We start from the raw sequence: 27,159 nt of genomic DNA on the forward strand, positions 1-27,159 counted from the left end.
AATACTACGTTATACTGTTTTCCGTTTAATCACCACTTGTGCATTTATAAATGAATCACAGATTTTTTTTATGTAAATATCAAAGTCAAAGTCAGCTTTTTTGTCAATTTAACCACATGTACAGGGCACACAGAGACTTGAAATTGTGTTACTCTCAGACCCTATATGTCCCTATATTAATAGAAAAGTAGAGTTTTAAAAAAGAAATTGCAACAAATTCATTTACATATATAATATAATCTAAAAAACATAAATAAAAATGATAAACAATACAATTACACTTAAGGGCATATGGCAAGGAGTGACAACAATCTACACAAACAAGAGTTGTGTAGATGCAAAACAGTAAATAGTGCAAAAAGCTTGTAAATATGATAAATATGGTAAAGTGATGGAAACATTTCAGCCTACATCCCCAAAAACAATAATACAAGTGGCTCGTGGCTCCCATTATTTATACTGTAAAAATACAAACGTTACACACAGTAGGACTATATAAACACAAGCATAAAAAGTGCAACAGTCTACTGACCATATACATTTTTATAGTCATTCATTAATTTGTTTTATGTAACGTTAACTTCACTGAATGGCAAAAACGTTTTCAGCACAAGTCTATTCTTGGTTAAATTTTAGAGATTTTATGAGGTAACAGTCCAATGTCATACAAAGGGACCGATGCAAACGTGTGTTAGAGTCCAAAGGTGCGTGGAGAGGGAGAGAGTATAACTAAATTAATAAAAGCAATTAATAAATGAATTAATTCTGTCTTTCAGATCCGTAAAAAATAAACCCAACTGATTAAATAACTGCACTATAAAGGTTGCAATAAAGTAGCAAAGTATTTCCCACAAGCCTAAAATTTCTTAAATTAAAATAAAGCTTTTATAGACAGCATACACTAACGGTTAAAAGTTTGCGGTCAGTTTTTTTTTTCATGTTTTTTTTTTTTTTTAGAAAAATATATAATAATAATAATAATAATAATAATAATAATAATAATAATGACGATGATGATGATGATGATGATGATGATGATAATAATAATAATAATAATATATTATTATTATTATTATTATTATTATTATTATTATTATTATTATTAATTAGAGTGATTTCTGAAGGATCATGTGACTCTGAAGACTGGAATAATGAAGCTGAAAATTCATCTTTAAATTCTCGGGAATAAATTATTAAATTCAATTTTAAACTTCTTTTGTTTAGTTATTTTTGATTAAATAAATGCAGCCTTGGTGAGCAGCATAAGCTTATTTTAAAACATTTAAAAATCTTACTGACAGCAAACTATTGAACGGTAGTGTACTTTTTGATCAATTACTTTTTTAGAAACTGAATCAGTAAAGGGGGGTTTAGGAAAACATTTGGCAACACGGAATGAAGAATTTTTTTTTTTGGCGCATAAGATTTAGACCAATAGGGAGACTAGTATGAAACCTTTGGTCAACGTCACTTGTCCAATCACCGACCGTTCCTCAACGCGACCCAGCCCACGGCGAGGAGAAGAAATACGTTACATCCACAGCTTTGTTGATAGTCGAAAATTTGACGATTTACATTAGTAAAAGCTACACAAGTTATTCGCGGAGGGTGAGTTGAACGACAACACTGCAGCTTTTACACAAGCACGTTGGACATACGAGCTGTGTATTTCATAAATGAGAGATATTCATGTCGCTGCTTGAGTAACACAGAGACTGACCTGAAAGCTGGCATGACACATATGTTATTAAATGAATTACCTGGCTTTTTAAAGTATCAATGCATGTACATTACCCATGCTGAGCAAAGTCTTGTTGTGTTTTATTTACAAAACATGCAGTAATCAATCAAGGCAATACATCTAAATTGATTCTTTTGAACTAACGTGTCATTCAAGAGCTTCTAACATGTTTCAGAAGTATCAGATTATGATTATTTTATACACTCTGTTATTTATTTGCAGATTTTTACTCTTTGTGGGTTTATGAAAGTGTTATTACCTGTCATCATCACCATCTCAGGATCCATGTCTTTTTTGGTAAGTCCTCTTGATGAAGCTCAATGCATAACAAACTTTTGTATTTGGTAAAACAGGTTGCATCATTTCCTGTTCAAGTTTAATATGAGTGTATTTTGTTGCTGTTTACTCAAGATGTCTTCAAATTAGCGTACAAAGATAAATACAACTGATGTCTGTGACATAAGCAGATTAATATATTTTATCCTCTTCTATTTAAAATTATATGGTGATTTAATTAAATTTATCTTTATTTCTATAGTGCTTTTACAGTTTACTGTAGATCTGTACTGTAGAAGACTATAGTGAATTGAAACAGTGTCAGTCCATTTTTTTAGAGATGAAGTTCAATTTAGTTCAGTTGAGTGTGGTTCAATTTTCACTGCTGAAAGTCCAAACACTGAAAAGCAAATCCATCAATGTGCAACTCCACAAGTCCCAAACCAAGCAAGCCAGTGACAAGCAACAAACTTTTCTAATTGACGAAAGGGAAAGAAAAGAAAAAAAAAAATCTTGAGAGAGACCAGGCTCAGTTGGGCACGACCATTGCTCCTCTGGCCAAACTTTCTGTGCAGAGCTGATGTTTAGGCACCATAGGCTGAAGAGCGCTGGACGTCCAATGTGGAGATGTGTTATTGTGTTATTGGACCTCAGTGCTGCATTTGATACAGTCGATCATAATATTCTCCTTAATAGGCTTGAAAATTATGTTGGTATTACAGGAACTGCGTTGACCTGGTTCAGGTCTTATCTATCCGAACGTTATCAATTTGTATCAGTTGATAAAGAGGCATCATACCGATCAAAAGTACACTGTGGGGTACCACAAGGCTCAGTTCTTGGTCCCTTACTTTTCACATTGTAAATGCTACCGCTAGGCGATATCATTAAAAAACATGGAGTTAGTTTCCACTGTTATGCTGATGATAGAAAACATTTTATATCTCCTCTCAACCTGATAATCTGGACGAATTTACGAAATTAACAGATTGTATAGCTGATATTAAAAATTGGATTACTAAAACCTTGTTATTACTAAATTCAAAGAAAACTGAGGTTTTGCTTATTGGACCCAAAAACCTCACAAGCAAAAACCTTGAGCACTTTCTAACTCTTAATGGATTCTCAGTTTAGTGTTCATCCTCAGTCAAATATTTGTGGGTTATTTTTGATAGTAACCTGTCGTTTGAAGGCCAGATTTCAATCATCTGTAAAACTGCATTTTCATTCATTGATTCATTTTCTTTCAGGCTTAGTCCCTTTATTAATCAGGGGTCACCACAGCGGAATGAACTTATGCAGCATGTTTTTTACGCTGCAGATTTCCTTCCAGCTGTAACACATTACTGGGAAACACTCATACACTCATTCACTCACATATACTATGGACAATTTAGCTTACTCAGTTCACCTATAGCGCAAATCTTCAGACTGTGGGCGAAACTAGAGCACCCGAAGGAAACCCACACGAACACGGGGAAAACATTCAAACTCCACACAGAAATGCCAACTGACCGAACTGAGGCTCGAACCAGCGACCTTCTTGCTGTGAGGCGAGAGTGCTACCCACTGCACCACTGTGCTGCCTAAAACTGCATTTTTTTTTTCATCTTAAAAATGTGGCCAAACTTAAACATATGCTATCAACGTCTGATGTGGAAAAGCTTTTGATGATTTAATAAAACGGTTACAGTACAAAATATCTGGCTAGGTTAGCTTGTCATCCCTAAAGCCCTGAAAACATCTCTGCTAGTTCATACAGCGGTTCCCCTATGAGCAGACACAATGAGGTTTTCCTGTTTGTTCCATTCAGCTTATAGCTTGGCTTTCAAATGAACCCACGTTTTACTTTCACTCACCCCCATCTCTCTCTCTCTCTCTTTTTCTCTCAGCGTTGGGTGTCAGAGAAACTCAGTGTGGAAAGCCTGAGGGATCTGGAGTTATTTGGAGGTGAGTTCAGCAGTCCAGAATCTCATGTTGCTGTGCTTCTTGTGCTTCTTTTAGCAAACCACCTGCCTGTGCTTACTTCACTGTAGCCAGGGTGAGTGTGAAGGGGAGACCTACAAAATCCAAACATTTGGTTCAAGCATTGGCTACGTTTACACTGTCAGTCTTTGGGATTGACAACTGCATTTACATAGGCTACATTCACAGATATATTTATGACTGACAAGATCATTTGCATATGTGAGTGCGAGTCTGGAATAGGCATGGGATGATATCCATTTTCAAGATTTACCGCAGTTTGTAAAAGTCAGGGTTTTACAACCACCATAATGTTCTATTATACTGTTTCTAGGGTAAATGTAAGATTTTTTTTGGACAACATTATCTCCAGTAGAAAAGAAATCCAAAGATGCTGTTTTAAGTTGTAATGAAATCTGTGTTTTTGAAGCCAATGAAGACCGCAGAAGTCAATGATTCATTTGAATTATTTAGCCTGACATGTGTACTGCTGCAAAATATTTGAAAAGTTTTTCAAAATAAAATATATTGTGTTCAAATGGGATAAAGGTTTTTGTTTTGTAATTAAAATATCAATTTAACCACCCCAATAATTATACCATTGTGAATTCTTAATTGCGCCAATCCATTTATATGAGAATAAAGTCATGAGTCAACAGTCTGAAGCTGACAGATTTATATATATATATCATGTATATATATATATATATATGTCATTAGTTGTCATAACTCTATTATTAATTACTTTTAAATCAATTTAAGTTAATGTGCACAATTTAGAGGAGGTACAATTTATAGCAGGGGTGCATTTCTTGGCACAACACTAGTTCATTAGTTATTTCTATCATTTAAGCCTATAATGCATAATTCTAGCCAAAGTTTTTTTTTAAATACATTAATTTAATAGATAGATTTTTACAATAAATACAGTTAAAGTCAGAATTTTTCAGAAAATCCAGAAAAAGAACCCAAAGCATTCACTGCAACATCAGTTTTTCAACTGTAATTATACGATGCTAAAAAAAATACATTTTAAATTGGCTCAAAATTTTCTGAAGTAAATGCACACCCTGATGACCTGAAGCAAGAGAAGATATACAGTTGAGGTCAGAATTATTAGCCCCCCTTTGAATTTTTTTTTTCTTTTTTAAATATTTCCCAAATGATGTTCAACAGAGTAAGTCAATTTTTTTTGTTTTGCTAGAACAAAAGCAGTTTTTAGTTTTTAAAAAATCATTTTTATTAGCCTCTTTAAGCTTTATTTTTTCAATAGTCTACAGAACAACAATCGTTATAAAATAACTTGCCTAATTAATACCCTAACCTGCCTAGGTAACCTAATTAACCTTGTTACGCCTTTAAAAGTCACTTTAAGCTGTATAGAAGTGTCTTGAAAAATATCTAGTCAAACATTTTTACTGTCATCATGGCAAAGATAAAATAAATGTGCTGAAAAAAAATCTCTCCGTTAAACAGAAATTGGAGAAAAAAATAAACAGGGGCTAATAATTCAGAGGGGCTAATAATTCTGGCTTCAACTGTATATACATGCCTAATATCTGATGGACAGAAATTGATCAATTTTAATAAATTGTTAAAATATTGATGTCGATGATGCAGCAAGGCTAGACACTGTTGTGAACACTATGATTTTATATCTAATGTACTTTTATGTGTAATATAGATAAAAGGGGATGCAATGACTAGTGTCTTGGACCTGGAAACAGTATTCCATACGTCACGACTTAACAAGCGGATTCTGCTGCTGTGTTAACGTAGCCAATAATATAGTCATATTTCAAAATATCTCTGCAACCTTAAAACGAACAATTGGCCCAGAGTAATACACAGTTTTGCACTCCAATCCCCCTCATAGTCAGCTATGCAGACTCACAGCAATAGAGAAGCTCTACATATGCAGAGATTAACCATGATCACAAGCGACTGGTACCTTTGCAAAAGCAGCTATGAAGCTATTCTGCTTGCTGTTTGTTTTGTGTGCACTTTATTATAGGTTTTGTAAATTTAATATCACGTTTTTTTGTAAATGTGTTGTAAATACAGTGTGGTGTGTGGGACAGTGCTATGTAATAAACTGCAGCATTTGCATCATGGTGACTAATGATGGTGGTAACAGCAGATTGCGTGTGTCCTTGTGTCTGTGAGCGTTTTAATCTTCTTCCTGTGGTGATGTGTCTGTCCGTGGAGCTGGCTGTAATGTAGTGTAATTGCTAGGTGTTGATGGATCGCTTCTGTGGTGCAACTGACAGCTGAGTCACTGCAACCTTACAGTAAATGGACTGAACTATAGGATGTCTAATACCAAATGAGTTCTATATATTACAGAAATAGTACATGCATTGGTAGATTGTGGAGATTTGCTTATAGACTAGTTAAGAGATTAAAATTTGGGATTCTGTACCTTTGGGTTTCCATTCTAACATGAAGTGAATCTTTTCATAGTTCTGCAATTTTTTTTTTTTCAGCTTTAACTCATTTTGCTGTGGTTCACAATTGCTTCTTCATGTCCGCTGTAAAGACATACATTTCTGTTTGCTTTTGGCTGTTATGTGTTATATGGTAATGCATAACAAAGATTGTTTAGTTATGAACGTTTTTTTTTTCCATTGTTTTAATGGTTGTGGCTAGGGGTGTAACGGATCACGGTTGACCTGTGATTCGCACGGATCACAACCTGCGGTTCAGAATCTGAACACACGTGACCTGTGTATTGATACATTTTTTTTACTGGTAGAGTAATTCTAAATTTGTAACGATAACAGAGAGTTCACCTCTTGCGTCATCCAAATCACACGTATGAAAGCATTTTGGCTTTCCTGTGAAATGTAAGGATGACGAAACGAAAGAAGTTGCGATGGGTTTCTTTCATGCTTCTTTAGCCTGCATTATTCATTCACTGTAAGTTGCACGATTAATCATTAAAAGATCGGGATCTCAACACCCACGCAACATAAATTATAAATGATCGTGATCTGCATATGTTTATTTGATTCGCTACATTCAAATCTGAAAAACGCGAAAATCAAGAAAGAGATTGAGTCTTTAGACTTTTGAGGTGGTTATGAAGTTACAAAGAGTCATATAATACAGAAATACCGAGATAACAGTTAGTTTAGATATAATCACTGATGTTTATGGTAAAGATTACAATCGCCGTCATGTGCATTTAACAACACTCAAAATTGAATGTTGTTGGCAGCAATTACATTATTTAACCAGTAAATGGCAACATCCAGCCGTCAAAAATATGCCACTGAATGTATCTTCATAAATGACACATCTAGCAATGAAACATGAGGTTTTATGAGTGAATAACTGAATCATTTATTGAAGATGAGACTAATAAGAAATATGGGATGTACAAATTATAATGTTAGATTTATACATTTAGCTTTATCAGCTTTATTAGCTTTATACATTTATCTTTATTTTTGTCTCCTAAAAACCATTATGGGATCCGAATCGTGAGATTTGTGATCCGTTACACCACTGGTCATGGTTCATTTATGTTGTTGATTAGGGTATATGCAGAAGGACTTCCTGTGAACTCTATACATTTACATATTTGCCGCGTTCTGGTAGATCTGATTTCTTTAAAAATCTTCACTACCTGATTTATATACGATAGAAAGTGGGACTCAGATTGTACAAGCAGCTCTGCGTTAAATTCCATTTTCCCTGCCATATCTTTAAAATATGAACATTTATGTATTTTACTCCCAATATTGTCAGTGGCGTTTCTGCACTCCCCTGCTAATCCTGACAGGTGCGTGCATGTCATCTTGTTTTACGCTTGAACAACTAAATAAATGCTGAAGTCTATTTAACTAATTGTATTTTAAGTACATCACAACATTGATGCTGTAAAAGGAGCCGTTTGAAACTGAAAAAAAAGTTTTTCGGTATGAGAAGAAACACTAGTTGTGCATATACCCTATTGATTTCTTAAGTAATATAAGCAAAATTGCTGCTTGCATAAATTATTTGATCTATTATATTTAATTAGCATATGCAGTGTGCTAGGGTATAAATAATACTGCATATGCAATGTTGCATATTATATTTTAAAATAAAGACATTTGGATGGATACCATTTCTTACAATTATAGTAGAATCTTTCTGGCATGATGTTAATCTTTTTATTAAATGGGCATCGATTGTTTTTAAATATGTACTTAAATTGCATGAAGGCTGTAGAAGCTCAGAGAGGCTCTTTGAAATTTACAGATGTCCTAGTGGGGTTATTCCTAAATTTGTGAGAACCACTTTAAAGTTAGATTATTTGTTTGTATGTGTGTCTTTTGCGTCATTTACATGGTTTCTCTACACCAGAGCAAACTCAGGCAAGCCCGCTAAGGAAAGTAAGTGTGGAATATCTTCAGCTTATCCATTCGCCTGTTGGTGTGCGATAGTGTGTATGTGTGTGTGTGTGTGTGTGTGTGAGAGCATGTGAGATTGTATAATGTGTGCAAATGTAAGTTTAATGATGTATGTGTGTGAGTGCAGAGATGAATACATCCCCTGTGCTCCCATGTTTGCATGCATGCACTTATGGTGCTGCTTTGGCACTCATACCTTTACACCCGCTCAGACTTATGAAAAAAGAAGAAATGCTTGATGAACCAAAGAGAAGGAAAGCTTGGGTTTGAGTCAAGTTTTGTAAATAAAAAGCAATACAATTAAACAGCACACTTTTTAAAGAACCAGTTCAGTTCAAATGAGCAATGGACTTCACTCAAAAATCAGCACTCTCAATAATGCATTCAACATCACAAAGTTCACTTACAGTATGTCATTTAAAAGCCATTTTGTCTTTTTTTAGCTTTAAGCAAAGAGCAAAATGAGTATATCAGCAAAACTGCTGCACTTTTGGGTGAGCTGTCCCTTTAAGGAAGGAGAACAAAAGCTTTGAGTGATGTTAATGAATGGCATCTTTACTTGATGATTAGCCACTATGGCCTATAGATAGACTCTCTCCTTGAAGAAAACATCTTGATATCAGCTATATACCTATGAGTGAATATAATTTAAGGCTCCATGAAATTAAAATAGTTTTTAGATTTTAATATCAGTATTATTAGTTTTTAGGATATCTTTAAGCTAGTGTGCTCCAAAACGGTAACAAAATTCACGTTTAGAAGATATAAAACTGATATAAACATTTAAGGCTTGTTGTTTGTCATTTCCACCTAAATGGATAGAAAAAATTTTCACATCACTTCATATTTCAGTTTCTTATCAAATCGTGACCAATCAAACACTCTCTACTATTTAAAATGTCCAGCCCCCTAAGAGAGCTTCACATTTGATGCGCTTGAGCTCAATCACTATTATGGGCGGAGCGATGATAAAGCAAAATGCTATTGACTATTTTATTAAAAGGGGAGGAGCTTGTCAGTGCAATAGCCTAGTGGTTAGCCCGCTGACATATGGTGCAGTAGCAATTCAAGTTGTCCTGAGTTTGAATCCCTGCTCGAGGACATTTCCTGACCCTTCCCCCTCTCTCTCTCTCCCACTTTGTTTCCTGTCTAAAATACTGTCCTATCCTCTCAATAAAGGCAAAAAGGCCAAAAAGAAATCTTTTTTAAAAAAAGGGGGAGCAAGTTTTAGTTGAGATTACATCAAACAACAAATAAAAATGCACGTCAAAGCACTTCACGTGACCTTTAAGTGCATACAAGATTAGTGAGTGATTTATGCACTGTTACATTCTCACATCATAGATTAACACATAGCCTGCAGAGTGAATCGCTTAATATTCCGCTTTGACTCTTTGTACCTAGACCTTTGAATTTAAGGCTTGGAATTCACTCAAAAGAGTTGTCTCAAAGACCAAACCAACACCAGGAACAAAGGAGATGATGTCAATGGTCACCTAAGCATGCGGAGTAAGATGATTCTGATTGTGTTCATGCAAAACATGGAGTCATCCTGGGCTTGCTTCACTGTTCACTGAAGTCGTCCTGCTAACGCTACAAAGGGCATAAAATTCATTCATTTTTTGAGTTGCCGTAGACCTGCATGATCTCCATTAACAGATTCTCTCTCATGTTACTATTCCTGTCTCTGAGTTCCATGGCAAAACTGAGGGAAACTCTTAAGAGTTAAAAACGGGCATTGATGGGATCATGCAATTCTATAAGCAAATGAAGCTTCTGAAATGCTTTTGTGAAGCCGTTCATACTGCAGTTTGGGTCACAGAACAGTTAGGCTGAATGTTTAATAAGCCGTTTTTTGTGGTCTCTCAGAACTTGATGGATTTGATTCTATAAAGAGCTTTGCAATGGCTGGGATTTTTCAGTGTATGCGCAATAAAACCCTTCCCCTCTTCAAAACCAGGTTGGTTTGTGCTGTTATCTTAACAGTGGCTTCAGTGTCTGATTGAATGGGTGTGTGATCTTGAAACGTTTCCTAATTCACTGAAACTCCCATTGGTGGTCATGGTATGTTTGGTTGAAATGCCAAAATACTATGATGCATTTGACAGAAAGCTAACGTGCACTTAAAATGTTGCTACCCAAACCCACTGCTTGCATAGTGATGCACTGAAATCTCTGATTTTCTCAGAAACACAAAAGGTTAATGATGGAATATATTCTAAAAGAAATCAGGTGCTTCAGTATTACAGAACACTTGCAGAATGTGTGAATGTACAGTGAGTCAAAAAAGTATTTACAGTTAAGTCACAAATGAAACAGTGTTGTATTAAAGTAAGCAAAATGTCAAAATGAAAGCCAAACCTTTACCTAGAGCTTATTTAAAGGTCACCTAGGCTGAATATATTTGATGAATATGTTTGATTACAGTTTAAAATGTTATTCCTGTGATGGCAAAACCAAAATATCTGCATTATTTTAATCATAGGTTTAAAATTATATAGATACAGTTTTCTTCTCTTACTTATGCTCATGCTGTTCCAAACTCCTGAGACATTTGTTCATCTGCAGAACACAAATTAAGATATTTTAGATTAACTCTGAGAGTTCCTTCATCTTTTATAGACCACAACCATCAAGAGAGGTTCAAAGTCCAAAAAAGGAAGCAGAAACAATGAGTACATTTACATGGACACCAATAATCACATTTTTATATGATTAAACAGTGTAAACAGTGATTTTTAATTACCTTATTCTGACTAAAGTCATAACCAAAGTAAACAGAAATAGAATTAAGTCATGTGGAGTATAGTCACATTATTGAAGTGCAGTGCAGTGCAGACATGATTTTCGCTGCATTTTACGACAGCATAGTCTACACACACATGCACACGGCTGTTTGACACTATTCTCTGCACCTACCGAGTCAGTGAAGTACCACAGACACATAAACCGCAAAATGCAAACTTTTTTTCTCGCCTACGGCGTGCGGTATCAAATTCCATTAAAACAACACTCTTCCAGCAGTTCATATTCGCATCCAATATCTTGTTTGTTATGGCAGCATGCATGAAATGTTCCTGAATGAAAGTGAAAGTGCCAAACTGCAGTTAAAGTTGAAAAATTTCAATTGAAACACCCAAAATTACATAAAACTCTGGAGGAATGTGGATAGCGTGGTGATGCAATGATGTTAATTGAATTATGTGTGGTAACATGTAAAACAGGATCATGAAAGGCACATTAAAAAAGCAACTCATGTAAACACCTTAATCATATTATTGTCTTATTTAGATTACGGCAAATAATTTTACTAATGTCCATGTAAATGTAGTCAGTGTCAAAAATTACACGACTTTAATTGTTCAAATAAAATCATACGAAGCTGCAGGAACAAATTTGTGTGCCAAAAAAACTGTAAATGTGTCTAAACATACAAATTAGCTTTATTAACTCATTTCTAATAATTGATTTATTTTCTCTTTGCCATGATGACAGTAAATAATATTTGACTAGATATCTTTCAAGATACCTCTATACAGCTTAAAGTGACATTTAAAGGGTTCACTAGATTAATTAGGTTTACTAGGCAGGTTAAACCTTGTATAATTAAAGTTAAAAACTGATGTCGCGATGAATGTTTTCACTGTTTAAAGTTCTTTTTCTGGATTTTATACATCTCTTGTGTATGGAGAATGAGAGACCTCAGATTTCTTCAAAAATATCTTAAGTTGTGCATTAGTGAAAGTGTTTGTGAATTTGTGGAAGATCAGTAAAGATGGAATGACATGAGGGTGAGTAAAAAATCTGTAAATATTGTAAACAAATATTAATTTATTTTTAGGTGAACTAACCCTTTTAAAACATGTTGTATTAACAAAGAGAAAATTAGGTTCTGTCACAATTATTTTTCCAAGTTAAACCAAACATTTTTTTGCTAGTTGTCACTCTAGAGTTTCTGTGTGTACATAGCTTTTCTCACTTTAAGCATTAGAAGGTAGCAATTACTCCACGAACACTGTGATTGTACTAGACTCACAGTAAACTAGATTTATTTTATTTAGATGTACTAAGTTTGTTTATTATAAATTTTAAAAACATTGCATGTTTACAAAACTAATAAAACTTTGTTAGATGCAATTCTTTCCAACTCTCTGCATTGTATTATTTGGTATTTTGAAAAAGCTTGTTTTCATGAAATGCTTCTTCGATTTAGTGAGTTGATTTGGTATTTAAATTGTCTTAGGTAATGACATTCATACATTTGCATTGTCCATTGAAATAATACTTTGTTGTGTCACTGTATGATTATGAATATCCACAAACCATTTTCACAATTGCACCTCTGGTAAAATCACAGCATAATTCCAGTATGCTGTGTCTCAATCCACTCGCCACTTACACTGTTTCAACATATATTGAATTAATGTCCATTCTAATGCCCAAGTTTTACATCAGGAAGTGGATAGAGACACAGCCGAGGTCAGCTCGCAGGTGTTTTATTCAGGCATTTGTGGGGCTCTTGCTGTATTTGACCGATGACTCTCTTTTTTTCATTGGCTCAGGCCCATGAGGACAGTCGGGAGTCTCTGAACCCCCTCCCTCACAGGGACACCATGGGAAGCTTTCTTCCAGACAGCAGTGCCTATGAGCTGCGCAATGTCATAGGTGAGGTTCAGGCTGCACAACTAATCTGCTCTGATTCCTACAGCTGGTATTGAATGGGTGTGTTTGTCTCTGCTTGTGTAGGTAGAGGTCTGGAGTCCTTGATGACAGTCAATCTTGCCGTGTACAAACCCACAGGAGAGTATGTAGCCATCCGGCGCATTGACCTCGATTCATGTGCCAATGACATGGTCAGTTACTTACAGGTGAGTAGAGGTGATATTTTGAGTCTTATTTATTACTTCATATTATTAGTATTATTTACTTACACTCCACTTGTTTCAAACCTGTTTTTTTCTGTTGAACACAAAAGAAGATATTTTGAAGAATGTTAAAACAAATTTAAATAGTATTTAATTTTTTTTCAATATGGATCTGAGTAAACCAGTTTCTAGCACTCATCAAAACATGTTCAATAGAAACTCTTTGGAAACACATAACAGTTATTGTTGTGTGTTTATATACTATAATAAACTGTTAGAATGTTTCTTAATATTATAATAGTTAAGCTGGAATTGATACAAAATGCAGCAACCAGAGAATTAATGAAATTGAAGAAACTTGAAATAGAGTTTATTGAACTTGTTTTAATAGAGTTACATTCATTAAAAGGATATAAGATTTCTTTTTTATATCACTTTTATAAAGCAATATTTTTTTGTATAAGCATTGCATAACTTGACACCTTTTTTCATTTCTGATTTGTCTATTCAAATGTGCAGTTCTTCTTGTGCTGGATTCTGTATTTACTTATACTTTTTGACTCATTCAAAGCTTTGATTACCTTGTGTTCATGTTGTTTCTAATATTGGTTTTATGCTCGTGAAGCACTTTGAGTTGCAATTTATGTATAAAATGTGCTGTACAGATAAATTTACAGTGCATCCGGAAAGTTTTCAACACGCTTAATTTTTCCACATTTTGTTTATGTTACAGCCTTATTCCAAAATGGATTACATTTTTTTTCTCCCTCAAAATTCTGCACACAATACCCCATAACGACAATGTAAAAACAGTTCAATCCTGCATTCCCATTACATTTACCTTTGTTTATTCCAAAGGGAGAGCTCCGTGTGTCTAAGCTGTTCCACCACCCCTGTATCCTCCCGTACAAGAGTGTCTTCATTGCTGAGAATGAACTGTGGGTCATCACACCCTTCATGGCCTATGGTGAGCTCAGACACTTTACATCAGCTAGACTAGAAATCCAAAGAGCTCATAAACCACATTTTTGTCCTCACGGTTCCCTTTGCGTTTGTTTTCTCCTCCAGGATCAGCACGAGATTTGATCATTACACACTTTACTGATGGCTTAAATGAGCAGACGATTGCATACATTCTGCTGGGTGTGCTGAGAGCTCTGGAGTACATTCATCAGATGGGCTACGTTCACCGGTGAGGAACAATTAAGAAGTTGTTATCATTAGTCAAATTAGTTAAGATGTTAATCAACCCACCAAACTGTCAGTCTTGTGTCTTTATATACAAGGTATAATGCAGAAGTGTCCAAACTCTGTCCTGGAGGGCCGGTGTTCTGCATAGTTTAGCTCCAACTTCCTCCAACACACCTGCCTGGAAGTTTCTAGTGTACCTAGAAAGAGCTTGTTTAGCTGGTTCAGGTGTGTTTAATTGGGGTTACAACTAAAATATACAGGGCACCGGCACTCCAGGACAGAGTTTAGACACCCCTGGTATAATGTATATAAGGAAATGGTAAATTGAATGGTAAAAGCTGTAAAAAGGATGAAGTAAGTTTCATGTAAAACGAAGAAATAAATTGAAGTGATAGACAAATTATGTTTTCAACGGGGAAAAAAATAAAATTAAAAAATTTTATTCAATCGGCTAAATTTATTAGCTATTTTAAGTGTATATGGAAGTAAAATTAAGTAAAATATTTTTTGTTGATTGTGATGAAATGTATTTTGTTTGAAGGAATGTTTTAAGTGTATGATATTTTGTTCGACATAAATAAATCAAATCAAATATTATTTAAATTAGGGCTATCAAAATTAGTGCGGTAAAGCACATGCTTAATTTGAAATATTTAACGCGTTAAAAAAATAACGCAAATAACGCAGTTGCAGTTTTTCTTTTTTTTATATTTTCTGTTGTGGATGACGTGTGTTCAGAGACGGTGCATGCATAGAGGCCTTGGGCAGCAGAAAAGTTAGCGAACCCCCCGGTTCTTACTTTATCACTATACCAACCCTCTTCCTTACTGTCCTTATGTTCATCCCCGAACCGGTCACTTTCTGTTTCACTTTCGGGTTGAGGGTGACGTGATTGCCGTTTGCCTAGATCGCCAGTTCAGCTTGCTCCGGCCCTGCGCTCTAAGAAGGAAAGTTTCAGTTAAAATAATTAATGTCACATCACCAGTTTATCCTGCGTTTCCTCCAGAGTTTCATGCAATTTCGGGTGTTTCATTTTTAATCTTTAAACTTTAACTGCAGTTCAGCAGTTTACTCTGATTCAGCATATTTTCATTCAGGATGTTTTAATGTAATTTGATACCTTATGGAGAATGGAAAGAAAAACCTCCGCATTTCGCGACTTGCGTGATCCTTCAAGGTAATCAAAAATCGCTGCTTGCATGGTAGACTCTTAATAAGTATTATCTTAATCATAAAAGCAGAGTATTGGTGTCCATGTAAATGTACTCAGTGAAAGTGGCGGATAAAGTCGCAAGCTGTCAAAGATAGCCCTGTACTCTGCCTTCAAGCTGCTTCCATGAGCCCTCACATTTCATAAGTTTGATGTGTTTCCCCCTACACACAACTTTTGTAAAGTGTCTGCTTTACGTTGGTGTGTCAGAATCCTTGCTTGTAAAATAGAGCCATACTTTAGAACGCTTAGTTTAAGCAAATTTGATGAACGCGATCAGGCGTGTTGATGAATCTTAAGGGATCCATTGCGCTGCACTGCACGCATTGTCTGTGTGTTTGTAGTCCACTTAGAATCCAACATGGAAATCATTTTTGTTTGGTATTGGTATTGAATGTTTTTATTTCCGTAATAAATATGGCATTTCGTAATTAATCATGATTAATTACAAAAAAAAGTGTCATTAATTCATTCTTTTTTTTTTATCATTTGACAGCCCTAATTTAAATATAAAAATAAAAATGTTTTCTTTCTTTGTGTCTATAGCAGTGTGAAGGCAAGCCACATCCTGATTTCAGCAGATGGACAGATGTTTCTGTCTGGTCTTAGGAGTATCTTCAGCTTGATTCGTCATGGTCAGAGAGCTCGTGTTGTGCATGATTTCCCTCAGTACAGTGTTAAAGTTCTGCCGTGGCTCAGCCCTGAGGTTCTGCAGCAGGTGAGTTGATATTTGCATGATAGTTGCAAGAAAAAAATGAAATCATGGTCTTCAAAAAATATATAATCAGCACAGCCGTTTTCAAAACTGATAACGATAAATGTTTCTGTGTGAAAATGATTTTGTGACTGATGAAATCTATAATTTACACAACACAATATTATACATCAAATTTATATACAATACATTTCCCAATATTTCTGTATGTTAATTGTATTGTTCATGCAAACGCAGACTAAATAAATGAATAAATAAAACAGTAGTTTATACCATTCAAACCATACAGAAGAAATTAATGTCTAATAATGGTAACTGTGCTCATTTTTTGCGTATGACAGAATCTTCAGGGATATGACTTCCGCTCAGACATTTACAGTTTGGGTATCACTGCATGTGAGTTAGCTAATGGACATGTGCCCTTTAAAGACATGCCTGCTACACAGGTAAGGCAAACACTTGCTGTTTATTTCTTCTTTTTTCTTCTGTTTTTATATACTACATGAAACTTCATAAACTGTCTTTGTCAGATGTTGTTAGAGAAGCTGAACGGTACAGTTCCTTGCCTGCTGGACACCACCACCATCCCGCCTGAAGAGCTGAGCATGAAGCCGTCTCGCTCAGGGGCTGACTCTGGGATCTGCGAGGGCCCCGGCGCTGGTGGAGCTCGACACACAAACGGGGAGCCCTCGTCCTCCTCTGGGGGAAACCCGTACAGCCGTACATTCAGTTCTCACTTTCATGCCTTTGTGGAACTGTGTCTACAGAGAGATCCTGAGAAAAGGTCAGTCATGCTGTTTTATGTTTGTTTATTTTTAAAGGAATATTTCAGAATTATAAATGTATGATTAAAATTAGTATATATATATAGTATTTGAACTGTGGAACATGAAAAAGAGTATTGTAATAATTTAGAGTAAAAAATATCATCATAAAAGTGTTCCAAGAAAATGAGTGAATTAAAATTCATGTTATGTCTTACCACAGACCCTCTGCCAGCTCTCTGATAGGCCATTCCTTCTTTAAACAGGTAAGTTTTACACTCTTCCTAGCAAATATGAGACATATTTGCACATTTAGAGGGTGGCCACAGGGTCTTAAAAAGTATAAAAAATTGATAAATCAATTTAAAGATATTTAAGGCCCTTAAAATATTAAAAATAATTAAATGCTATTTTACAAGGTATTTAATTTTGTATCAGTTTGCTAAAGTTTGGCTGAATTTTATCTTTGAATATTGGGATGCTGTGTAGTTTATGAAATCAAACTAAGCCTGCTAGATTTGTCATCATGCTGCTTTGTTTTCTGCAGTAACAAGGGAACACTGTTATTCCAGCTGTTTTAGGTGCCACCTGATGGATTAACATTTTATTCAGTATATAAAAACAGTTTTTAGTTTAGAAGTCGTTTCTTGCTATCAGTATTTATCTAGTAAATCTACTGCAAGCTAAAATGTCGGCAGTGTTACTAGTTGAAACCTGATGAGCTCCTAAAAAGGTCTTAAAAGGTATTGAATTTCTCGGATTCCTGTATATACCCTGACTTACTCTCTTCTGTGACACGATTGGTCTTTGCAGAGTTTATAGTTAAATTGAACTTAAACATTTTATTTAACTGAAATGAAATTATGATGAACATTTACAGAGTGGAGAGATTTACTGTCTTTGCAAAGGCATTTGTCGGATGTAGTTTCCAGATAAGTGGTTCCTAACTACGGTCCTCGAGATTTTAATTTTTTTTTCACAAAAAAGACAACATATTTTAAAGAATGCTGAAAACTATTTACTACCATAGTAGGAAAAAAGCAGGCTATGGAAGTCAGTGGTTACCAGTTTCCAACATTTTTCAAAATGTTTTTGTTTGTGTTCAACAGATGAAAGAAACCCAATTTGGAGTCAACTGTGTCTTTAAACGAGGACACAATCTATTAAACACTCTTCTGCCTCATTTTTTATCCGGTTAAATATTAAATATGGCACTACCCTTTCTTTACTATGGTTTATTATCTTTTCCAGAGCTGAGAGTTTCGTTCATAATGGACAAATTTTACTACTATCTTTTTTCACTTTTTAGTTAATGTAAAGCTGAATTGAATTGTTTAGATCACATCTAAGTAAATGTGACATCGATGTTAAATTACGCTCTATGTGCCATTTCAGATCAAGCGGAGACCATCTGAAGCTCTTCCTGAGCTCCTACGTCCAGTTTCTCCAATCAGCAGCCTCGACAGCATGCAGCATCAGGATTCACCCACCGGATTAGCCAGTCTGGAATCTGATCTCAGCCAGCTGGATGTGGACGACTGGGACTTTTGACACTGGGTGGATGAGGCATGAGGAGGTCGATGGATTGGAGGGAAAAGGTGATATTTTTTTTGGTTTGTTTTGTTTTTAAGTTGTGTAAGACTCTTAATGACAAATGGGGGAAATGTTTTTGTTTGCTTTTTTTCATTTAAAAGGAAGAAAAAGGGAAGGCCTGTATTATGTATGAGTGTGATATTGACATTGCAAAGAGCTTCAAAGAAGCTTATAAGACACTCCAGAATGCTTTCTTATTGTCCTTTGTGATTTGTGTACGTCACTAAAAGTACAAGGAAAACATAAAAGGAGAAATGAAAAGCCAGCAGCCACCACAGCCTTGCTAATGCACCGAGAAGCATGAACTGAAGCCCGAGGCAATGCACCGCACACCCCTCAAACATTTCGGTTACTCTTACAGACTGGCCATGTGATGAATGGCGATCGTTTGAGGCTACCGACATGTGTTCTGTCCATTTCAACTCAACTAATGACACTCTATGAATGTCTGCCAGGTCACAGCAACCGTTTTACAGTTCAGTTCTCATGTCTCCATGTAGACCTGTCCAACTAAGCGTAAAGAGCTCTTAGTAAGAGTCAACATAAACACAGCAGCGTCCAGTTAATGGACGGATTGTGGGAGAGTTTTTTCATCCCCCTTGCATGAAAGGAAATATGCTGGAAGAGAACATTTAAATTTTGGCCTGCTTTCTTGGACAATTATTGGTTTAAAATAGTACTTCTGTTGTATTGTTTGCTGAGATTAATGTGTCTTTGGCATGTGTTACAGAAAGAAGTACTTCAATGGACTGTCTGTGTATTTTCAGTATATTTACCTCCTGGTCAAATGGAATAAATGTTGCATCCGCACAAATGTCACCCCTTGTTGGCTTTTAATGGTATGTTTGTACCAGTGTTGCTTGTTACATAACTTATTGTCAAGAACAGCTTCTGCAATAGTGATTTCTTTACATACGGTCAAAGTCCCTTTAAGGCAAGTCATTTCACTCGGCGACCATCTTTGAAATGCCTCTCATGTAGTATGCTCAGGCATTCTGTCTGAATGGGGAAACATCAAATTCTCCAAAATTGCTTGCCAAGCTTATGATTACTGTAGGATACTGGAAAAAACTGATGTTATTTGTTTTTTGTTTGTGATTTCCTTTGATATATTTTGCAATATTAATACAATTTCATCAGATGGCTGGAATAGCTGTATTGGGAAATAATTTATCATTTTAAATTTACTGGGATGTTTTAAGGGTAGGGTAGTGCATCTACATAAAATATACTATAATACTATTTATATATATATATATATATATATATATATATATATATATATATATATATATATATAAATTACAAGCATATATAAATACAACAAAACATAGATGCACATGAGAAATATACACAGTTTTGTGGTTTTCTGTGGAGCGTAACAGTATTAAGGTACAGAAATTTAATAAAAGTAAAATAAAACCATTGTATTGTCTTCATCAAATGAATTAAGCAATTAAATCTTCATCAAAGCTAAGAATCATACAAGTTAATGTGTCAAATTCCATGCTGCCTGATTAACTATAATTCTGACTCTAATCCCAGATGTTACAATAAGGCTTACCGGTATCCAAATTTTAATACTGTTAATCTCCTCCCTATTTTTCCTTGGTATATGGTATTACAGTGAATAATACAAAGATTTTGACACAAAAAATATGACACCAACATTCTTCACCACATTTCCTTCAAAAATGAAATAAAACCATAATGTTCACAGTGGCTTTATGTTGACTCTGTTCAATAATACACTTATTAGACTTACAACGAAGGCCAAATATAGCAAAAAAAAAAATTACTATGTCAGCCCTTTATAGTGTTTAAAAAAAACAACTATAATTTAACTTTACTTTTCCTGCCATCCAACGAGACTTACTTAAAAAGGTAGTTCACCCAAAAATGAAAATTTTGCCCTTTACCCATCCTCTACTTCAGGGATGTCAAACTCAATTCCTGGAGGGCCACAGCTCTGCAGTTTGGTTCCAACCCTAATTAAACACACCTGATCAAACTAAAGTCTTTCAGGCTTGTTTGAAACCTACAGGTAAGTGTGTTGGAGCAGGGTTGGAACTAAACTGTGCAGGGCTGCAGCCCTCCAGGAATTGAGTTTGACATCCCTGCTCTACTTGATTCAATACAGCTTGAGTTTCTTTTTTCTGTTGAACACAAAAGATATATCGATCGATGTTGTATACCTGTAATTTCCATAGTATTTGTTTGTCCTGCTATGGAAATCAATGGTTACAGACTTGAAATGTTTTCAAAATATTGTCTGTTGTGTTCAACAGAAAAAAAGAAACTCATACAGGTTTGCAACCACTTGAGGATGAGTAAATGCTGACTACATTTTCAATGTTAGAGAATTTAAAAAAAAAAAGTACAATATTGTCTTGAAAATGATCCATAAAAAACATTAAAGACATCTTTACACATTACAATAATATAGATTTGCTTTGTGTGATATTAAATGACTCTAGTGAATGATGTACAATTCTTTTTAGAGTCGTGTTAAGATTTCCGACATTTAAAAAGATTTCTGACAAACCTGTCTACAAAAGACACGTTTATTTCAAATACTTTGAAAATGTACAACTCTGAATGTGAGTGATTAAAGTAGAAAAGAGAAGGGGAGGCTGTGTGGTGCTAGTCTTCTTCTTCTGAAGGAGGCTGATCATCTGCTGCCTGCCGTTTCAGCATTTTAGCCATCAGCTCTGAGGAATAAAACATCAATTATTCTTAGTTCATATCATGGTGGTGGTTGAGTATATTATAATATGAAATTTCACAATATGGTGATAGTTGAGGAGATTCTGATAATGCTCTGTAAAGCGTTTTATATATATATATATATATATATATATATATATATATATATATATATATATATATATATAAAATGAATTATATATGATATTGGTCATTCAATTTAAAGAATTTCCTGACAATTAAGACCAAACTACCAAATCTTTACCATACGTTTCCATTTTATCATTCATTAGGATTAACCCTCTTGAGATGTACCATTTCATTTTCAAGGGGGTCCCACAATTTATCTTTGAGACGCTGATATTTATACAGCAATATTGTGAAATACTGTAATTAATGGAATTCAATAATAAAATATTTATATACTTTTTTTTAATAATATACTAGAATGAACTTTAATAAACATTCTTATGAATGCAAAGCTAAATTCACAGCATTATTAATCTAGTCTTCAGTGTCATAGGGCTGCACGATATTGGAAAATTCTGACATTGTGATATTTTGTTTCTCTGCAATATAGATTGCAATATGAACACAATTTGACCAGATGGTTTGAATAGCTCTGTTTGGAAAGAAATCATGAATTAATACAGATTGGTGGGGTGATTTTTGTAAAAATGTGAATCATGTATACAAAATAATAAACAAATATCAAGCAAATATTATTAAAACAGAGCAACAAAAAAAATTTAAATAAACAGAGCTTTATGGTTTTACCATAGAGTCAAACAGTATTCAGCTACAGAAATTGAATATTGAAATGTAAAATAACATTATTCTCCACTAAAGTTACAAATATACTTTTTTGGTGCTCTGATGCTTTAAACCAGGGTTGCCAAACTTTTCCCTATGAAGGGCTGTATCATTGAGAGCTGTGGGCTGAAGGTAAAGTTACCATGGGTAATTTCCTAGTTTATTTCCAAATATTTCAAAATAAATAGAAATCGTTACTTTAAATTGTATTATCTAATGCGGTATAACTTTTTAAATGGTAAGTCATTGCAATAAAAACATAAACAATCCCATTTATAATACAGCTACAGTTAACCTTGAATTGATTTGCTCACTGAAGTCTCTGCATTGTCAGGTGAAAGTATGCACATTCAAACAAAATTAAATTAATTTGCACAATTTGATTTTAACATTTAATTTCACTTAGTTTTTAACAATAAAACAAACAAAAGGCTGCATTAAATTTGAATTAACAATCTCAAACCCATCCCCATCATTCTCCCTCTCTTCTCAGATGGGATGGCGGGTCAAATCTAAGGTTATCATGGGCCAACATTGGCATACGAGCCCTAGTTTGGGCATCTCTGCTTTAAACTCTTATGAAACACCTTTAAAACACAAGCAAATGATAAAGATTCATTCTGTAATGATTAATCTTGACAATGACTCCACAAATGACTCCACAAATCTATTGTGCAGTCCGAGTGTCACATGATCTTTTAGAAAATAAGTTAATATGCTAATTTTGTGCTTTGCAATTCTTTAATGAAATCAAAGATCAAAAGAACATTACTTGTAACACTATCAAATGTTTTACGGCCACTTTGATCAAATGAATGCACCCTTGCTCAATTAGTTTTCTTTTTGACACTAACATATTTTGCATTGAAATCAGATTTGATGGATGCATGATCACCTTTGGCAGGATTGAAGACTCCATTGGTCTGCTGGTTACAAACGTAGCAGCGCTTAGACTTGCGGTAGTGCTGCAGGGCACAGGCTTCACAAAAATAGTGCCGGCACCTGAAAAACAAAGAATACTTTTAAATTGAGAATCACCATATTAGACCTGCAGTCAACGATGTGGTTACAATGTCAGGCATTCAGATATGATGTACACAAGCTAAAGCGTCATAATGTGGAATTGTGCTGTGGTGAGACTGGAGAACAGCATTTGCAATTCAAAGCAGCCATGGCTTGATGTAGCACTCACTTTGTTATAATGGGGTTCTTAAAAGACTCTCTACAAATGAAACACTTGAAGGGAAGATCTTCATCATCACTGCTCACTTCGTAATTCTCATCATCTGTGAAATAAGCAATACATCAGAAAACAACTAAAGAAGGAAAGCAATTCAAAGACTTGTCTCTAGCGATGGCTCACCGTTTGCTCCATATCTTCCTTCTTCAAGCTCTCGTTCAATCTGCCAGCCGTGCTTGTAGTCCGAGCGGTCATGCAAAAACTTACAGCTGTCTGAGGATAAAAAGAAATGATTACTGCCATGTGATAATATACAAGTGGCAAAAACAGACAGGAATTAAGTTGTGTACTAACCTCCAAACCCACAGAAACCAGTCTCTTTGTAATCTTTACAAATGTCAGGCTGGTAATCCCACCGCACTGTGGCCCTGAGGTGCTCAGGCGCTCTAATTGGGCCTTTCCTGTCACATGCAAGAAATTGGGAATGTTTTAAAGGGTTAGTTCACCAAAAATTCTGTTAATAATTTTTCACCCTTATGTTGTTCCAATCCCCTCAGACCATGTTTGATTTTCGGAACACAAATAAAGATATTTTACATGAAATCTGAGAGCACCCTCATCCTCCATAGACAAGAGACGTTCAAAGTCCAGAAAAGGATCCAAAAACAATCCATGTGACTTTCAAGGTTTCCTGCGGTTTGGAAAAGTCAGGGTTTTAAAACCGCTAACATTTTCTGTTACACTGTGGTATATGTACATTGTTTAAACATGTTTTTTACAACATGTTTTTTTATTTTATTTAGTTTTTTTAGGGCAACAGCTACTGGTCAGCCCATGGTTTAGGGAACATCTGAAAAACAAAATGCTTAAGCACCAAAACATCCAGGCATGCTCTGGACCTGAACAGTGCTGTGGCTTACTTTATATCCAAAGAAGAGAAAGATGAATGTCTTTTTCATTTTTTTTTAAAGAAATATGTGTTTTCGAAACTATTGACTTCTGCTGTCTTCAATAAATTCTTTAGCCTGTCATGTTTACTGTTCCAAAATATGCTTCTTAAAATAAAATATATTGTGTTCAATGGGAACAATAATAGTTTTTTTTTTACCCAGACATTTTAAAAGAATATTTTTGAGCAGTAATCACAATACTGTGAAACTCTGATATTTTTATCCAAGGTTATCATACCGTCAGAATCTTATACCGGCCCATGCCTAGTAAACGCGCACCCTGACCTGTCATGTATACAAAAAATAAAGTATTCTTTCATGTATTTACAGTTTTTTACAAGTGTTTTGGGAGCTCTACATGATTACACATCAGAACACTAAAGTCCCATGCAATGTTTTTGGTTTCTGGACTTTTGAACATCTTTGAAATCTCACTGTCCATGGAGGATGAGAGAGATGTCAGATTTAATCTAAAACATTTTCATTTGTGTTCAGAAGATAAACAAAGGCCTCTTAAATACAGCCGCCAATCCAAGCACCAATCACAATCTGCCGTAATCCGCTGCACCTGGAAATAATTCAGACCGAGAGAGTGCAGGAAAGAGGGAGAGGAAACAAGAGAAAGAAAAACTCGTAACAACACTGACTCACCTGACCATGCCAGAGGAGGCATTGCCCATAGTGGAATCTTTGGGTTTAATGAATTTGTGATAGTTGTTGATCCCACGATAAATCTTATCATCTTCTTTACCAGTCAGCTCCTATAAATTACACACAAACACGCAGCCATATGATTAAGAGATTGTGTATATTCTGGCCATCTTAACAATATCAACAATCAAATATCATGACATGAAATGACCCCGCTCCTTAGATGCTGGTTTATTCTTCTGCATTGAGCGCAGACTTTGAGCAATCGCATACTCCTCGCCGTGGCTGACGCGCACCTCTCAAAAAATGTCACTACTTGACGATACGTAGCGCAAGCTCTGCGGTTGGTCAGCTTGATAGTGATGACAAGAGTGGGCAGCGCGGAGAGCAACGAAAAAAAGAAGACTGTTGGTTTTAGGCAATGTGTGTTTTCATTTCAGTTGTTCAACGCTGATGTTCAATAAATAATCATAGATAGTAGATAGTTTGCGTTTCCTTCAATTATTTTAAAATCAAGTAATGCACCCTTTTCAAACATCTCTCACTTTACGAAACCTGTCAGTTAACTATGAGGGCAAAAACAAATGAAATAATCAATCATTAGTTGTAATCGGGTTAAAATGTTTAGTTAATCAAGATTTAGATTTGAGGCCAAATCGCCCAGGCCTATTATAAAGGCTATTTATTTTCTAAAATGAATTGATTCTGCTGTGCTTGAAAGCACTGAGTGAGGTATCTAAATAACTGAACTGACATGACATGACACGCTACTATATCACCTTCTGTAGAGCTGTTGTCTACTTGAAATATGTGTAAATACAATTGAAAATGCTGAGTTTAATGTTATCTAAATCTAGAACTGTAAAGGTACTTTGAATCTGTACATAACATACATAAACCTGACTTTACAATGATGCAGCCAGTTATTTCCAATCACCCGCATACCTCTTGGATTTTCTGACTGCGCTCAAAGATGGCCTGAGCATCTTTGTCCCTCTCTGTGTCCAGCTCATAGACAGCAGTGGCCCCCATGTCATCCGGCCCCTCTGGTTTCTGCAACACATAGTCAAATACACTCAATTACAGCCTTTAATGTTTCAATGAGACAGCGCAAAAACTGTCAGACGTTAATAGAAATGTAAAGTCATACGTGGTCATGAATTATTAGGCACCATCAAGCGTTTATATTCATAATTTGCTGTAGCATAAATCATGAAGCTGTACAAATGTTGGGTCAGTCAGACTCACCGCTGAGCGAGTGGACTTGTAAGCGACAGTCACGCTCTTTTCTTCCTTCTCTTCTTCACTTTCACTCGATGAGACAGCTTCCCTCTCCACTTTCTTCGTCTATAAAACGAATAATAAATATAATAATGATGACATCAGTTTAACAGCGGCTAGTTACATAAAACACATGAAATACGGACATACTTTCTGAATCATGGGGTTCACAGCGGCAGATTTCTTCTTTCTGACCACTGCACTGCCCTCATCGCCGCTGCTTTTTTCTGATGATAAAGAAACAAAACACTGAACTGCAGACATGTATTGAGCATAAACATTAATTAAACAGACGGCTTGTTGTAGGGATTATAGTTTCTCAAGTCAAACTCGCTGTCGATTGAGACACTGAAGAAAGAAGCACAACGTACCTTTGTCGCTGTCACTTGCATTTCTTTTCCGTGCGGAAAATTTCTTGTTTGATTTCTTAAAAATAAATGTGCAGGTGGGTTTTTTCGGCTCCTCGGACTCCGCCATCTTTAACTACGTATAAAAACAAACGATGAAGTCATTTTTTGGTTACAGCGCCTCTTGTGTTTGGGAAGAAACGTAGAATGGGAATGGTTTAGTGCTGTTGTATTTGATATGAATATATTCCCATTTAACAATTGATAATGTACATATCTTTACTATTATTATTAATCAGTAACTAGCAATATTCAGACAATATTTGGATGCATGCATTGAGCAAAATTAAGGATAAAGACGTTTTAAGGTATTTTATGGTGTACTTAAAGTAAAATTATGATTTAGAGTGAATTTTTTCCCATTATAAAGGTAAAGTCTAGTTAGGATACTGTGGATACGTACATCAACATAGCATAAGTTTTGTGACACTGTATAACAATAAATAATATT

The 27,159-nt window shown here is 35.2% G+C and overlaps 2 protein-coding genes across 7 annotated transcripts; one reads left to right on the forward strand and one right to left on the reverse strand.

The window, feature by feature from the left end:
* The first annotated feature begins 1,482 nt into the window (after positions 1–1,482).
* strada (STE20 related adaptor alpha) lies at positions 1,483–19,539 on the forward strand. 6 transcript variants are annotated; one of them, XM_087242254.1, is made up of 14 exons: positions 1,496–1,608; positions 1,964–2,038; positions 3,910–3,967; positions 8,336–8,364; positions 12,945–13,047; positions 13,129–13,250; positions 14,106–14,214; positions 14,316–14,439; positions 16,195–16,366; positions 16,705–16,809; positions 16,894–17,147; positions 17,351–17,393; positions 18,523–18,725; positions 18,822–19,539. In XM_087242254.1, exons 2-13 carry the CDS (start codon positions 1,985–1,987, stop codon positions 18,676–18,678), a joined length of 1,329 nt encoding a protein of 442 aa, XP_087098380.1. In that variant the 5' UTR covers positions 1,496–1,608; positions 1,964–1,984; the 3' UTR covers positions 18,679–18,725; positions 18,822–19,539.
* A 1,729-nt stretch (positions 19,540–21,268) lies between these two features.
* Positions 21,269–26,780, reverse strand: rnf113a (ring finger protein 113A). Its single transcript, NM_001004536.1, has 10 exons — positions 26,673–26,780; positions 26,452–26,528; positions 26,269–26,367; positions 25,966–26,073; positions 25,021–25,130; positions 23,774–23,880; positions 23,603–23,692; positions 23,432–23,525; positions 23,135–23,241; positions 21,269–21,431 (listed from the first exon to the last, which is right to left on the reverse strand). The coding sequence occupies exons 1-10, from the start codon at positions 26,776–26,778 to the stop codon at positions 21,364–21,366; spliced, it is 966 nt and encodes a 321-aa protein (NP_001004536.1). The 5' UTR covers positions 26,779–26,780; the 3' UTR covers positions 21,269–21,363.
* Positions 26,781–27,159: the final 379 nt, after the last annotated feature.

Source organism: Danio rerio, chromosome 3 (genome assembly GCF_052040795.2).
Source record: "Danio rerio strain M-AB ecotype USA chromosome 3, GRCz13ab, whole genome shotgun sequence".
NCBI classification, from domain to species: domain Eukaryota; kingdom Metazoa; phylum Chordata; class Actinopteri; order Cypriniformes; family Danionidae; genus Danio; species Danio rerio.

Excerpts from the sequence above, each read along its gene's own strand:
- strada (XM_087242253.1), top strand. The coding sequence starts at position 1,985 with ATGAAAGTGTTATTACCTGTCATCATCACCATCTCAGGATCCATGTCT. Across the intron at positions 3,968-8,335 it reads GGATCTGGAGTTATTTGGAG|AGCAAACTCAGGCAAGCCCG; the intron begins GTGAGTTCAGCA and ends TCTCTACACCAG. Across the intron at positions 17,394-18,522 it reads GCCATTCCTTCTTTAAACAG|ATCAAGCGGAGACCATCTGA; the intron begins GTAAGTTTTACA and ends GTGCCATTTCAG.
- rnf113a (NM_001004536.1), bottom strand. The coding sequence starts at position 26,778 with ATGGCGGAGTCCGAGGAGCCGAAAAAACCCACCTGCACATTTATTTTT. Across the intron at positions 26,529-26,672 it reads TGCAAGTGACAGCGACAAAG|AAAAAAGCAGCGGCGATGAG; the intron begins GTACGTTGTGCT and ends CTTTATCATCAG. Across the intron at positions 23,881-25,020 it reads GCCTCCTCTGGCATGGTCAG|GAAAGGCCCAATTAGAGCGC; the intron begins GTGAGTCAGTGT and ends TGCATGTGACAG.